The 13,573-nt window shown below is 45.6% G+C and overlaps 1 protein-coding gene across 2 annotated transcripts in view; it reads left to right on the top strand.

Moving 5' to 3' along the window:
- The window catches only part of LOC122557047 (gamma-aminobutyric acid receptor subunit gamma-4-like), a 246,130-nt gene that overhangs the window by 192,926 nt on the left and 39,631 nt on the right, over nucleotides 1–13,573 (top strand). For both annotated transcript variants that reach the window (XM_043704290.2, XM_043704289.2), the window contains exons 5-6: nucleotides 1,698–1,780; nucleotides 9,143–9,280. In XM_043704290.2, the coding sequence (XP_043560225.1) occupies nucleotides 1,698–1,780; nucleotides 9,143–9,280 (221 nt within the window). The remainder of the gene's footprint in view (nucleotides 1–1,697; nucleotides 1,781–9,142; nucleotides 9,281–13,573) is intronic.

Here is a 13,573-nt window from a genome sequence, read left to right as displayed (position 1 = left end):
ATATCAATATAAAATTGTTCAAGGTCTGAAACATCGGTGGGTCCATTTATCATCGTGCATCAGATCTGACTGAGTATCACATAGTCCCAACTTCAACATGAATCATATAAGTCAATAACAAAATAGACAATGAAAAATTTGTTCAAAGAATTAAGGTTTAAGAAACATCTTGAAGTAGGAGAGAAAGGTAGAGAGGTGTAGAGAGGGGAATCCAGAGCTCAGGCCAAAGGCAACTGAAGGCCACCAATGGAGCAGTTAAAAGCAGAGATGAATGCAGATTATATTGGAGGGCTTTAGCGATTGAGGAGACGTCAGAACAGAGGGATTTAAATAGAAGAACAGGGCAGCATGTGGCTCAGTGTTTAGCCCTGCTGCCTGTCAGTGCCAGGGACCCAGGTTCGACTCCAGCCTTGGGTAACTGTCTATGTAGAGTTTGCACATTGAGTCATTGAATCCCCTACAGTGCGGAAGCAGGCCATTCAGCTAATCAATCCACACTGACTCTCTCATCAAGCATCCCATCCCCCGACTCTATCCCTGTAACCCTGCATTTCCCATGGCTAACCCACCTAGCCTGCACACTATGGGGCAACTTAGCATGGCTAATCCACCTAACCTGTACATCTTTAGACAGTGGGAGGAAACTGGAGCATCTGAAGGAAACCAACGCAGACATGGGGTGACCATGCAAACTCTACACAGTCACCAGGAATTGAACCCAGGTCCCTGGCGCTGACCACTGAGCTAACCTCTGAGCAACCATACAGATTTGTCTGGGTTTCCTCCGGGTGCTCCAGTTTCCTCTGAAGATATGCAGGTTAAGTGGATTGGCCATGCTAAATTGCCTAGTGATATGCAGGCATGTTGGATTAACAGTGGCTAAATGCGGAGTAACGGGGATAGGGTAGGAGGGAGGGAGAGTGCAGACTTAATGGGCCAAATGGTCTTTAACAGTACTGTAGGGATTCTATTGAAGTACTTAAAGTGAAGCAATTTTGTAGCAAAGAGTTAATGGGAGAATAGGACTTCTTCTTTCACCAGATGTGGGCATCACTGGCTAGGCCAATTTTACTGCTCAGTCTTAATTACCCAGAGGCCAATAAGAATCAAGTACATTGCTGTGGATGTAGAGTCACATGTAGATTGGACCAGGTAAGGATGGAAGATTCCTTTCCTGAATGACAGTGAATCAGATGGATTCTCTGACAACCAACCATGATATCATGAGACTCTCAATTCCTGATTTTTTTAAAAATTCACATTCTGCCATGGAAGGATTCGAACCCAAGTCCCTAGAACATTACCTCGGTCTCTGGATTAACACTGTGGTGATTATACCATGAGGTGAAGTTGAACTTGGGCAGCAGAATTTTGGTTGAACCAAAGGTTATGAAACTATGGGCAGCTGACCTGCAGAATACCACAATGCTCTAACATGGAGGTAATAAAGGTATTGATGATGGTTTCAGCAGCTAAAGACTGAGATAGGGCAGAGATTGGAAAGGTTACAGAGGTAGAAAAATAAGGCTTTGGGTAATGGTGAGGATGTGAAACGAGCCCATGATTGAGAGAGGAACAGTGGCTAAGGAAGGAAATCAAAGAGAACGACTTCAATCTTCCCAATCTTTACTTGAAGAAAATGCTTTCTAGAAGTAGTAGTATGCTTGATGGAGATGAGTTTATTTTCCATTTTACAGGCTCACAATCGAGGCGGAATGCCAGCTGTATCTGCAGAACTTTCCCATGGATGAGCAGTCCTGTCCTCTCACCTTCTCCAGTTGTAAGTCTGTGATGCAACTCATTCAAAGCCTCATTCTCAGTCCTAGCACCTGGCCTCTAGTCATTAACTGTTGAGTTTTCTATCTCTGCTGTGAGTGAAACATTGACTTTTTGATTAGTTCTTGAATTAAAGTCAGAATGCCGGTTGGATTCTGCTCAGATGCCATTACTCTCTAATCAGCAGGATGGTGACTTGGGTTTTTTACCCCTGTAGCCAAGTCATCAGCCAATGCCACCCTCCCTGTACAGGACAGGTGCAAGCTACTTCTGGTTGGGGTGATATGGGCTCAACTGTGTACCTTCTGGATATCAGTCTGTGTTCAGAAGCTTGGATTTCTGACCACCAAAACTGCCTGGATTTGAAATCAAACCCACAACCTCCCTCCTCAGAGGTGAGAGCATTATGTCTGAGCCAGTGTTGCTGTCATAGAACATAGAAAAGTGCAGCACAGAACAGGCCCTTTGGCCTACGATGTTGTGCCAAGGTTTAATCCTAATGTAAAACATAATAACTTAACCTACACACCCCTCAACGCACTGCTATCCATGTGCCTGTCCAACAGTCGCTTGAATGTCCCTAATGACTCTGCTTTCACCACCACTGCTGGCAACGCATTCCATGCATTCACAACTCTCTGCGTAAAGAATATACCTTTGACGTCTTCTCTATACCTTTCCCCTAATATCTTAAAACTATGACCCCTCGTACCTATCAATCCTGCCCTGGGGAAGAGTCTCTGGCTATTGACTCTTCTATTCCTCTCATTATCTTGTATACCTCGATCAGGTCTCCTCTCTTCCTCCTTCTCAAAAGAGAGAAAAGTCCGAGTTTTTTAAATCTTTCTTCATAAGGCAAGGTCTCCAGGCAGTATCCTGGTAAACCTTCTTTGCACCCGCTCCAAAGCCTTTGCATCTTTCCTATAATAGGGCGACCACAACTGGACACAATTTTCCAAGTGCGGTCTCACAAGGGGCTTATAGAGCTGTAGCAAAAACTCACGACTCTTAAACTCGATCTTCCTGTTAATGAAAGCCAAGACACCATATTCTTACTTAACCCTATGCGTTTGGGTGGCAACTTTGAGGGATCTATGTACTTACACACCCAGATCCCTCTGTCCCTCCACTCTGCCAAGAATCCTGTTTTTAATCCTATATTCAGCATTCGAGTTTGACCTTCCAAAATGCATCACTTCGCATTTATCCAGGTTGAATTCCATCTGCCATTTCTCAGCCCAGCTCTGTATCCTGTCTATGTTGCGCTGCAGCCTGCAGTAGCCCACGATACTATCGACAACTCCTCCAACCTTTGTGTCATCTGCAAATTTATTAATCCCACCCCTCAACCTCCTCATCCAAGTCATTTATAAAAACTACAAAGAGCAGAGGCCCAAGTACAGAGCCCTGCAGGACCCCACTCAACACTGGCCTCCAGGCAGAATACTTTCCATCTACAACCACTCTCTGCCTTCTGTTAGCCAGCCAATTCTGAATCCAGATAGCCAAATCTCCTGTATCCCATATTTCATGAGTGGGAGTTAACATTAATGAGACAGTTACTGTATAACTCATACTTGTCAGTCAGGACCATTAGCTGTACTCGCTGTGATGAGTTTCAGAGGCCCTCATCCAGAGGTAAGACAGCCTCATTTCACTAACTGAGGCACAATAATCAGGGCTGCTCCCATCTTCGAAAACTACAAAGGATTCTTTTGGGTTGGAGAGACATCATCAGCCATCCTCACCAGCTGGGGAGTGACTAATTCCAGGTCCTGTGAGCACGTTTAGAGGATACTGAGGCACTTGGATTGGCAGAACAAGGTCGGAGATTGTTGTTGGGGTGAACTCAGCTTGAAATGATTGAGAGTTGACAATGCAAGTTATGCCCAATAGTCAAAACAAAGGGAAATTGTTCTGGATGCTAAGACAGGTGGGTGATTCATATCTCGGCCATTTCACTTCCCACTCTTCCTGCACCACAACACCTCCCAAGATCAATTGCACCTTTATTAACTCAGCTTAATTTGATGCTCAGATAGATGTAGAGAAAACTATAAGATACAGGAGCAGAATTAGGCCATTCAACCTTGTCTGATATATTTCTCAACTCCATTTTCCCACCTTCTCCCTACAATTGTTGATCTCTTACTAATCAAAAACCTATCTACCTCAGTCTTGAATGCAATCAATGACTTTGCCTCCACAATCTTCTGCGGCAATGGGTTCCACAGATTAACTACCCTCTGGCAAAAGACGATTTATAAGGAGGAATAATATAACACTCTGACAAATCCTGACACAGATGGATAAATAAACTTGCAGGTGCAATCACATGTGAATGATTCCCATTGATAGTTTATCTTATTGAGATTCAGAACCATTCCAAAATACCTTTCAGATTGCAAATGAATTTGAGGCACAGTGAAGCTGATGCAGCTCGATTAGCAGAGAAAGACGGAGGGAATAACTTGTATTTCTAAAGTTGCTATCACAGCAGACAACTAAATTGGACACTGTAAATCCCGCAACCAGCAACAAAATGAAGGCCAGTAATCGAGGGATAATTATTGGTCAGGCACAGAGGAGAACTTATTTGAATAGCGCTATACGATCATCAACACAGTTTAGTGTTTCACTTGAAAGACATCTCCTTTGACAGTGCTACACTCCCTCACAACGGCACTGTTGTGTCAAAGTTTGTGCTCAAGTCCCTGGAGTGGGCTTTATTTGCCTCTCAGAGAGGCAAAAATGTATTGGCTGAAACACAGCCAACACTGAAGTGGGGTTTGACCATTGCAGTTTCTCATTCATACCAAGAATGCCACCACCGGATCCACTTTGAGCCAGAATAATGCCAATATTTTCGATAACCATTCTTAAAAACTGTGTGAGCAGAACTACCATCTGTGATGCATTCACAGTAGAATAGCCACTGTCTGGGCTCAAGAATCATTACAGCAGTCTGTTCATTGAAACAGAGATTGTTATCAGGAACCAAGCATGGGAACCACACACACAGGCCCCAGCCCCCACCCTGTCACTGCGGTGCCTGCCAATGTAACTTTTTGTCAAGCACTCTCCTAATTGGTTGCCTCCTTGTTTGCTGTGCACTAATGAATAAAGAGAACTTCCTCCACTCAGATGTTCATTGAGGGGATACTCAGCATGCCTGGCCAAACAGCTTCTGCACTAAGTTAGGTGCCCAGTGCCAGATAGAAACACCCAGGCATTCATAAAAGCCTGTCTATTCGGTGGTGATAAAAGTGACAAGCATGGTGAGGGTTATCACGGTGTAAAATAGTGCTCACCTCCCCCCCCCCCCTCCACAAGAAGACTACCCAAAACCTGCCCTTCCCAGTGCTACCATAATTCAACTGCCTAGCGGCCAGTCTCCCAACAAGAAGCCACATTTGCAGTACTGTTGGGGTCCTGATAAAACAGTGGAGAGGGAATATTGCAGTGTAGTAATGGTCCTGATTTGGCACCTATCGACCTATATGAAGCACATTGGCATGTTGCCCCCAGAGTTATGGTCCAGAGAAGTAGAGGCTGCTTCCACCACTTGTCCATGGAATTTTGTTTCTGACTAGACCAGCAATTATTGCCCATCCCGACTTCTCAGGGATCACCCAGTTGTTGTGCATCTGGAGCTCGATATAGGCCAGGCTGGGTAAGAATGCAGGTTTCCTTCACTAAAGACGATTAAAAAACACAATGGGTTTTTTGTCAGCAATTGTCAATGGTCACCACTGGGCTCGCTTTTCATTCCAGATCTTTATTGAATTCAGATGTTACCATGGGATTCAAACCCACGTCTCCAAGGAATGAAAATTAAAACAAATTACTGTGCATGCCAGAAATGTGAAGTAAAGCAGAAAGTGCTGGAGAAACTCGGCAGGATCTGTGGAGAGAGAAATAGAGTTAACGTTTTGAATTGAGTTCTGAAGAAATGTCATTTTGGATTGAAACATTAACTCCGTCACTCTCTGGTGTTATTGCCCGGAATGGGAGGCTGGATTACTAATCCAATGACATCACCAGTTATTCCACTATCTCCTGGTGTTCCAGTGTTGATGAACTTTGTCAGATCCCCTCTCCACAGATGGTGCCACACTTTGCTGTTTTTGTTTCAGATTTCTGACATCCAGTCTTTTCGTTTTTGTCTGACTCAAGCAAGTTCCAGTATGGCTGCTGCAAAGTGTCGAGTTGTTCCCCAGCGGGAGGGCAGTGAATCGACAACAAGAGCTGCCCTCAGATTGGAAGGTTACAGAACAAAAGGACAATATTTTCAAAATCACTTTGAACCAAATTATAAATCACAGCGCCGCATCCAATCCAATTAGGACAGCTGGTTAATGACCCAGGAGCTGAAACCAAATCAGCACATAATGTCACAGTGCCAGTTCAGTTTGATCATTCACTGCTTCCTTTCATTGGCCGTGTGTAATCAAAATACTACAATGTAAATTGATCTATTTATTAAATCAGTCATCATTTGAATAGGGACAGCCTGAGAGAAAAAAATTAAAACAATAGGAACAAACTGCTGCATAATGCCGAGACAATCAAACACAGATAGAAACAATGAAAACTTCTCTCCCAGGCACTGGCCGATACATGAACCTCTCATCACATGTGGCTAATTGGTAATCCTAATGTGGCTAATTGTCTTTTCAATCATTCAATAGGTGATGGGGTTCTTGTGATGCAATGCTGGTGCCCATACCTCTGGGGCTGGAGGCCTGGGTTCAAGTCGCACCTGCCTAAAGGTGTGCCATCACATCACTGAACATGTTGATAAGAAAATTCCTTCAGTAAAGTACTAAATAAATGGGATGAGTATGTTAGGGTCTGAAGGGAGTGGTGGGCAGGGGAGTATATGGAACTGGGCAAGTTGGCACTCATGTTAATTCGACTGGTTGGAGACCAATTTTAACATCATCATCCTGACCACCAACAATTTTACTTCTGGGGAAAAGATAGGAGTCTGCATTTAACCCAAACCAGAGATTTCACCAGCGGACCCTGTTCATGAGCTTGCTGCATGTCAGGTTGTCAGCCCATTTGGACATTTGAAGTGGGCACACAGGTTATAAGATAGATCAGTGACACGGTCAGCAGCCAGTTACAGGTTAGACGATAGATCAGTAACAGTCAACAGCTAGTCCCGGGTTAGACAATAGATCAGTGACACGGTCAGCAGCCAGTCACAGGTTAGACGATTGATCAGTGACACGGTCAGCAGCCAGTCACAGGATAGACGATAGATCAGTGACACGGTCAGCAGCCAGTCACGGGTTACACGATAGATCAGTGACACGGTCAGCAGCCAGTCACAGGATAGACGATAGATCAGTGACACGGTCAGCAGCCAGTCACAGGATAGACGATAGATCAGTGACACGGTCAGCAGCCAGTCACAGGATAGACGATAGATCAGTGACACGGTCAGCAGCTAGTCACGGGTTAGACGATAGATCAGTAACACGGTCAGCAGCCAGTCACGGGTTACACGATAGATCAGTGACACGGTCAGCAGCTAGTCACGGGTTAGACGATAGATCAGTAACACGGTCAGCAGCCAGTCACGGGATAGACGATAGATCAGTGACACAGTCAGCAGCCAGTCACAGGTTAGACAATAGATTAGTAACAGTCAACAGCTAGTCACGGGTTAGACGATAGATCAGTGACACGGTCAGCAGCCAGTCACGGGTTAGACGATAGATCAGTGACAGTCAACAGCTAGTCATGGGTTAGACGATAGATCAGTGACACGGTCAGCAGCCAGTCACAGGTTAGACGATAGATCAGTGACACGGTCAGCAGCCAGTCACGGGATAGACGATAGATCAGTAACACGGTCAACAGCTAGTCACGGGTTAGACGATAGATCAGTGACAGTCAACAGCTAGTCACGGGTTAGACGATAGATCAGTGACACGGTCAGCAGCCAGTCACGGGATAGACGATAGATCAGTGACACGGTCAGCAGCCAGTCACGGGTTAGACGATAGATCTGTAACACGGTCAGCAGCCAGTCACGGGATAGACGATAGATCAGTGACACGGTCAGCAGCCAGTCACGGGATAGACGATAGATCAGTGACACGGTCAGCAGCTAGTCACGGGTTGAACGATAGATCAGTGACACGGTCAGCAGCCAGTCACGGGTTAGACGATAGATCAGTGACACGGTCAGCAGCCAGTCACGGGTTAGACGATAGATCTGTAACACGGTCAGCAGCCAGTCACGGGATAGACGATAGATCAGTGACACGGTCAGCAGCTAGTCACGGGTTGAACGATAGATCAGTGACACGGTCAGCAGCTAGTCACGGGTTGAACGATAGATCAGTGACACGGTCAGCAGCCAGTCACGGGTTAGACGATTGATCAGTGACAGTCAACAGCTAGTCACAGGTTAGACGATAGATCAGTGACACGGTCAGCAGCCAGTCACGGGTTAGACGATAGCTCAGTGACACGGGTGCACCGTATAGTCAATCAGGCCCATAAAACCCATAACTGAAAGGTGCACACTGGTGCCATCCAGTGACCAGATGTACAGTAAGCGGTCAGTGTTACATAGCGCAGTCTAGTGAGTGTTGAAAGTGCAGCAGAGTGTAGGGAAGGCAATAACTGGTCATGGCATTAAGGTGGTTGAAGATAGAGACAAGTCGCAATAAGGACCCATGTCCTCAAGAATAGATTGAAATTCCCAGACATGAGAAGGTTAGAGGTGAGAAACAAAGGAAAGGGAGCCAATGAAGGAGAGTCCCTCATCATCAAAGAAGGAATTATGAGGACACTGGGTGATGTGGACAGAGTAGAAAGTGTTTTATTCTGTATCTAACCCTTTGTGTACTAGCCGTGGGAGTATTTGATGGAGACGGTGTAGATTGTGCTTTACTCTCTATCAAACCCTCTGCTGTACCTGCCCTGGGAATGTTTGATGGGGACAGTATGGAGGGAGCTTTACTTTCAGTTTGACTGAGTAGAAGAAGCTTTCCTCTGTATCCAAATCCCTGCTGTCCCTGTCCTGAGAGGATTTGATAGGGACAGTGCAGAGGAATTCTCACTCTATATCGAACCCTTTCCTTTGCCTGGGATGTTTGATGGAGAGGGATCTGCATCTGCATTTACTCTGCATCTGAACCCTGCTGTAACTGGCCCCAACGTGGAGGAACCTTTGATTCTAATTGAGAAGCGTAGAGGAAACTACTTCTCATTTAAAAGAGTAGACAGAGCTATCCTCTGTATCTGACCTCTTTCTTTGGGCTATGGTTACAGAGCTGATCTACATATTTCTGGGCAGTTGGTAAGATATGCATTGCGACTCACTGCTGGGTTTTGCCTTTAGATGGATATCCAAAAGATGAAATAACCTACAGATGGAGACAGTACTCAATTGAAGTCGCACACCAACGATCCTGGAGACTATACCAGTTTGATTTTGTTCGTCTGCGGAATACAACAGAAGTCCTCAAAACCACTGCAGGTGAGGATCTTTTGAATGCTGGAGTGAGTGTTTCTGATTTCTCTCAGTTCAGCTCCAAGTTGGGAATGGACCCACTGAACATAACTCACTGAGGTGGTCGCAGGGATAAATCTCCGGGTATGAGACCCTATATTACCATCACTCCAGAGTATGGCGTAACTGGTGCAACAAGTCTGAGGCACTTTAAAGAACCAGGGCGAGTGTTACCTGAGATCACTGTAGTTCAGCCTAGACAAACATGGTATGGACTCAGCAACTTGGAGATACCATGGTGAAATTTGGAGATGATATTAAATGAGGGGTATTACTAATTGTGTTAAGGTTTGTGCCAAAATGCAGGGAAATTAAAATGTGCCGTTGTAAAGGATCAATTACAAAGGAAACTCAATAATGTGAAATGTGAGGTGTCCATTGTGGAGGAGGGATTTTAAAAAAAACTCTTCTTTTGAGGGAGAGACTAAGTGGGACACAGGAGCACAGATATCTGAGAGGACTATGATATTAGTCACTCATGATAGCAACACCAAGCAGGAAGCACACAAAGGCCAGAACATTATGAACTTGCAAATTCTCCTGCTGGAAGAAACCAAAGAAGTTTGTTACCAGAACATTGCATTCTTACAGAGACAGCCAGTAGGAAAATCACCACCAGATTCATTGGCTGATTGTGAATTGTGGAATTAGGGGGACTCCTGAGTGACAGGTCCAATCAGAGATCCCAAAAGCTGGAAGGATGGCAACTCACTTGAGGAAGAGGCTGCACACATATCCCCATTCTCAATGATGGAGGAGCCCAGCATATCAGTGTAAAAGATCAGGCTGAAGCACTTAAAGCAATCTTCAGCCAGACGTGCCGAGTGGATGATCTATCTCGGCCTCCTCCAGTGGTCCCCAGCGTCACAGATACCAGTCTTCAGCCAATTTGATTTGCTCCATATGCTTCAAGAAATGGTTAGAGACTGTATGGGCCATGACCACATTATCATTGTAGTGCTGAAGATTTGTGGGCGGCACGGTGGCACAGTGGTTAGCACTGCTGCCTCACAGCGCCAGAGACCCGGGTTCAATTCCCGACTCAGGCGACTGACTGTGTGGAGTTTGCACATTCTCCCCGTGTCTGCGTGGGTTTCCTCCGGGTGCTCCGGTTTCCTCCCACAGTCACAAAGATGTGCGGGTCAGGTGAATTGGCCATGCTAAATTGCCCGTAGTGTTAGGTTAAAAGGGGTAAATGTAGGGGTATGGGTGGGTTACGCTTCGGCGGGTCAGTGTGGACTTGTTGGGCCGAAGGGCCTGTTTCCACACTGTAAGTAATCTAATCTAATCTAAACTTGCCACTCCCCTAGCCATGCTGTTCGAGTGCAGTTACAGAACAGGCAACTACCTGACAATGTGGAAAATTGCCCAAGCATTCCTGATGAAGAGCTTTTGCTCAAAACGTTGACTCTCCTGCTCTTCGGACACTGCCCGACTGGCTGTGCTTTTCCAGCACCACACTTTTTGACACGTATGTACTGTACATAAAAAGCAGAACAAGTCCAACCTGGCCAATGACTACCCTATCAGTCTCATCTCTATCATCAGTAAGGTGTCATCAACAGTGCCATCAAACAGTACCTGCTCAGCAATGACCTGCTCACTGATAACCAGTTCGGGCCACTCTGTTCCTGACCTCATTGCAGCCTTGGTTCAAACGTGGCTAAAAGAGCCGAATTCCAGAGGCGAAGTGAGGTGAGAGCAACAGCCCTTGAAAGAGAGGCCATGTTCAACTGAGTGTGGCATCAAGGAGCCCTGGCAAAACTGGAATTAGTGAGTATTCGTGAGTAATCAATCTTCTGGTTGGAGTCATACCTGCCACATAGGTAAATGTTTGTGGTTATTAGAGGTCAGTTACTTCAGATCCAGGACATCTCTGCAGGAGTTCCTCAGGTTTTTGAATTTTCAAATTGACACAAGTCTGGGACAGCTAAGACCTGAACTAAGGCCTCTTTACTCAGAGAAAGGGACACTATCACTGCTCCTGAAGAGCCCCTAGTAGTTCCTCAAGGTGGTGTCCTAGGTCCAACCATCTTCAGCTATTTCATCTATGATCATCCATCCATCATAAGGTCAGATGTTCACTGATGATTGTTCAATGTTCATGGGCCTAACCAGGGTAGGTTCTGTCACGTTGTCATGGGATATGAAGGAGATTGGCTGCAAAGCCCTAGCAGGCATCAGGCAGAACCCAGAGTGCACCCTTTGAAGTGTTGACGTGGTGGCCAACTCCATCCAGCTGGAAAATTCTCTGGTGGTTATTGTCCCACTTCATTTCAGGAAGAGCCACTCATGTCTCATCACCCCTGCTGCTATGTGAAAACTGACTAATTCTGAAGCAGTTAATGCCAAAGTTTACTGAACGTACAGTTAGACAAGCCCATCCAGGATGCTCTTCCTCTCTCCAAAATAGATAACACATTCCTGGAAGCCAATGGCTGCAACATCATGGTTATAGAATTGTGGAGGATGCAACAAACTACCGTGAACTTTGAACCCTGCAATGAGTTGTGCAGGGAATGGCCCAAATCATATTATCCATGCAGTGTGAAAGCAGGCCATTCAGCCCATCAACCCCACACTAACCCTCTGAAGAGCATCCCACCCACACTCCTGATGAGTAGGACCATCGATGTCAAACCTTTCTCCTCGACCTTCACAAAGATTGCCCTCTGTCTGCAGTCAATGCTATATTTCATGGTAACGTTACTAAGACAGACACAATGCAGCCACAGGCACCAGTACTCAATCACTAAACCCTGTCACTCACCTGTTTTTTTAAATAAAGGCTTCCAAAACATCACCAAAATGACAGAATAGTACCTCCTTCACCTCTGCACATGCAGATAGAACACAAACACATCTCACAAGCAAGTCGATGCAAATGTGCACAAAATCCTGGAGCTAATGTTGAATTAGTGGCAGCAGTTATCTAATGCCTTAATAACTTATCCCAAAGTTCCAAGCCTCAGAAGGGGAGACCTCACCATTATCCTCTCCACCATGATATAATAGCAGGAAGGGTAGATACTTAGAGGAGGTGATGACCTAGTATTGACTACTAATGTGTTCCAGACCTGGGTTCAAATCCTGCCATGGCAGATGATGGAATTTGAATTCAATAAAAATGTGCTTTAAGAATGTAGTGATTATCCACCAGATGGAGAAAATTCAATCTGGGTCACTGATGGCCTTTGGGGATGGAAATCTGCTATTCTTGAAAGGTCTGGTCTACATGTGACTCCAGAGCTACAATAATGTGGTTGACTCTTAACTGCTCTCTGGCCTTTTAGCATATCCATGAATGAATTTTAAAAACCCTCTCCAACATACACTGACACTCAGGCCATGCTGGAAGACAGCAGTAAGCAACATTTTCTTGTTTTTGGTCTTTCTTTTATTCATTCATGGGATGTGGATATTGCTGGCAGGGCCAGCATTTATTGCCCATCTCTTGTGCCTTTGAGAGGTGGTGCTGAGCTGTCTTCTTGAACTGCTGCAGTCCATGTGCTCTGGATTGACCCACAATGCCATTAGGGAGGGAGTACCAGGATTTTGACCCAGCAACAGTGAAGGAACAGCGATATGTTTCCAAAAGAAGATGGTGAGTGATCTAGAGGGGAACTTGCAAGTGGGTGTTTCCATATATCTGGTATTTGCTCATGGACTGCTTCAGTATTTGAGAAGTCTCAAATGGTTCTGAACATTGTGCAATCATCAGCGAACATCTCCACTTCCTGACCTTATGATGGAGGAAAGGCCATTGATGAAGTAACTGAAGATGGTTGGGAGTAGGACACTACCCTGAGAAATCCAGAGATCTACTGGAGCTGAAATGGCAGACGTCCAACAAGCACAACCATTTCCCTATGTGACAGGTATGACTCCATCCAGCGGAGTGTTTGGCCCCTGATACCCATTGACTCCAGTTTTGTTAGAGCTGTCACTCTACCCTCACCTCTGAAATTCAGCTCTTTTGTCCATGTTTGAACCAAGGCTGTATTGAGGTCAGGAACTGAGTGGCCCTGCCAGAACCCAACTGGGCATCAGTGAGCAGGTTATTCATAGAATTCCTACAGTGCAGCTCAAGACCATTTGGCCCATTGAGGCTGCACCAACCCTCTGAACAGCATCTCACTCCACTCACTTTATCCCTACATGCCTAACCCACCTCGTCTGCAGATCCCTGGACACTATGAGGCAATTTCCCATGGCCAATCCATCTAATCATATTTGGACAATGGGAGGAAACTGGAGCAC

The sequence above is a fragment of the Chiloscyllium plagiosum genome, unplaced genomic scaffold (assembly GCF_037043375.1).
Source record: "Chiloscyllium plagiosum isolate Xiang-an unplaced genomic scaffold, Cpla_swu_hap1 HiC_scaffold_11, whole genome shotgun sequence".
Classification (NCBI taxonomy): Eukaryota; Metazoa; Chordata; class Chondrichthyes; order Orectolobiformes; family Hemiscylliidae; genus Chiloscyllium; species Chiloscyllium plagiosum.
Note: the sequence above shows the minus strand (reverse complement) of the source record. Positions and strands in the feature narration are given on the sequence as shown.